We start from the raw sequence: 2,817 nt of genomic DNA on the forward strand, positions 1-2,817 counted from the left end.
TGTTTGCTCATATTAGAAAGATTGGGTCCCTCTTTGCAGAGACTGACCTTGAATACCTGGGATCAAACAAGCCTCCTGCCTCAGCCTGCTAGGACCCGAGGTTCCTCCTCTGCGACACCAAAGTCAGCTCTCAGCATCTTTCCTTTGCATCCTTGGGAGCCCTGGGCAACTAAGACGCAAGTCAGAGAGTCTGGTGCCCTGTTCCTGCAGCTCCCTGCACTTAGAAGGCTGACCAGGGGGTTGACTTGAGCCAGAGGATCCAGGTCAGCCTGGTCATCAGAGCAAACTCTGTTTACACAAAACAAGGAAAAGGAGAGAGAGGGAAAAGAAAAGCCAGGAGGAGCCAGGAGAGGAGAGAGTAGACAAACGGACGAGAAGGAGGAGGGAGAAAAGACAGGGAGAAAGGGCTCCTCTGTGGGACCCCAGCATCTACCCTTCTTGTTCCCAGAAGAAGAGTGTGGGGCAGAGCAGGGCATGTGTGGGTTAGGAAAGAGAGTGAGAAGCTGGGACCCAGAGCGAGGTGGAGGGGTGGGCACTGCTCAGGCTGGTCTGAGCAACTGCCTTCTCTGCACAAGGCTTTGGGACCCTAATTCTTTCTTAAACACACATCTTTGAAGACAAAGAAAATGATCAAGATGCACCACAGAGGGTGATCAGGATTTCCTACAGGCAGTGGAAGCCTATTGCTATCTCCCCAACCACGGGCGCCCCCTGCCTGCCTTGCTCTGCAGTGAACCACCCTAGTTAGCCAATGAGGGCCGCCCCAAGGGTGTGTCCCAGGCACAGCAGGTATTTAAGTGCTGCTTGTTGCAGGTCCAACACACTTCTGATTCTGACACATTCAGGAAGGAATCACCATGGTGCTCTCTGGGGACGACAAGACCAACATCAAGACTGCCTGGGGCAAGATTGGCGGCCATGCTGGTGAATTTGGCGCCGAGGCCCTAGAGAGGTGAGACCTCTGCTCTGTAAGGGCCATGGAATCCAAAGCAGACAGGGTGCACAGAGGACAGCCCTTAACTGTGCTTTCCTGGGACCTCAACTCCTCCCCCCACCTTCTTCCCACAGGATGTTCGTGGTATACCCCACCACCAAGACCTACTTCCCTCACTTCGATGTGAGCCACGGCTCTGCCCAGGTCAAGGGCCATGGCAAGAAAGTCGCTGATGCCCTGACCACTGCAGTTGGACACCTGGATGACCTGCCCGGTGCCCTGTCTGCTCTGAGTGACCTGCACGCCCACAAGCTGCGTGTGGACCCTGTCAACTTCAAGGTATGGGCTGGGGCTGAATGGGGGGAGCGGCGGCTGATAGGACAGCATCTGGGACAAGCAAGGAGGTCATGGGGCCCCTCATGACAAGGGGACTAGGTGTCTACTCCATGGTCTGAAACTTCCTGTCTCCACAGCTCCTGAGCCACTGCCTGCTGGTGACCCTGGCCAACCACATTCCTGCCGAATTCACCCCTGCAGTGCATGCCTCTCTGGACAAATTCCTTGCCTCTGTGAGCACCGTGCTGACCTCCAAGTACCGTTAAACTGGAGCTTCAGGGTGCCTCCTGCCAGGCTTGCCTTCTGGACAGGCAGTCTCCCCTCCCTTGCACCTGTACCTCTTGGTCTTTCAATAAAGCCTAAGTAGGAAGAAGCCTGTGTGCCTGGGTTGTCTGCATCTGCACAGGTGCCCGACTGACACGGGGAAGCCTGGGGGAGGTCATATGCCCAGCCTGGGACTCAGGTCCCCTGTGCTGAGGCAGAATGCCAGACTAGACTAGGGAGGAAAAAGAAGGAGAAGTGGAGGGAAGAGGGGCAAGCAGAGCCTCCTGCCCAGGGTCCTGGACAACCTCTTGTTGTCCTCCTGCAGTCCCTGGCTGGGTTACTCTTACCCTGGGTTTCCCACCGGGTTCAACATGAATTTGCTGGACTACGATGTCCTCCCTACTGCTACCTTTCATTACACACACAGACACACAGACACACACACACACGACACACACACACAGACACACACAAACACACACACAGAAACACACACACAGACACACACACAGACACACACACACACAGAAACAAACACAAACAGACACAGACACACACACACACACAAACACACACACACAGAAACACACACAAACACACACATAGAAACAAACACAAACACACACACAGACACACACACAGAAACACACACAAACACACACAGACACACACACACACACAGAAACACACACACACAGACACACACACACACACACACACACACACAAACACGACCAGAATTTCCAGGACTCCCCATCAGGTGACTGCTCCAGTCCTCCCTTTTTTCAGAGTGATATTGGATCCTTATTCACCCACCCCTTAGACTCCCTTGAAGACCAGAAACAAGAATGAAACTGGGGGTTTGAATGGTGCCAACGCAGACACCAGACAAGTCTGTGTAGGTGCCACACCTCATGCCCACGCTTTGGACAGTCATGTCTGAGGACCATAAAGAGGTGAAAACTTAATCACTGGGACAGGCTTGGCACTCATTTCCCAGCCCCGCCCTGACGCCCCTCTCCACAGTACAGACAAGGTTCAGAGGCAATGGAGCACAAGCGAGTGTGTCCACACACACAAGCCTTCTCCTACAGAGCAGGCTCTGAGCCTGGAGCAGCAGCAGGCTTGGCAGCAGTCCATCCAAGCCCTCTGCTGACAGCTCTGGCTTTTCTCTCCGAATCAAGAAATCACGTTTTAGGAATTCCTATCTCGGGCCCTCTCAGGTAGTGATGTCCTTAATACCCCTTGTACATCAGGGTGGGCCCTACTAGACAACAGCTAAA

At 53.9% G+C, this 2,817-nt stretch overlaps 1 protein-coding gene across 1 annotated transcript; it reads left to right on the forward strand.

Annotated features, from left to right (window-relative positions):
- The first annotated feature begins 761 nt into the window (after window positions 1-761).
- On the forward strand, window positions 762-1,644 carry LOC102002261 (hemoglobin subunit alpha). Its single transcript, XM_005349039.3, has 3 exons — window positions 762-952; window positions 1,069-1,273; window positions 1,408-1,644. The coding sequence occupies exons 1-3, from the start codon at window positions 858-860 to the stop codon at window positions 1,534-1,536; spliced, it is 429 nt and encodes a 142-aa protein (XP_005349096.1). The 5' UTR covers window positions 762-857; the 3' UTR covers window positions 1,537-1,644.
- Window positions 1,645-2,817: the final 1,173 nt, after the last annotated feature.

This window comes from Microtus ochrogaster, chromosome 7 (assembly GCF_000317375.1).
Source record: "Microtus ochrogaster isolate Prairie Vole_2 chromosome 7, MicOch1.0, whole genome shotgun sequence".
Lineage (NCBI taxonomy): Eukaryota > Metazoa > Chordata > Mammalia > Rodentia > Cricetidae > Microtus > Microtus ochrogaster.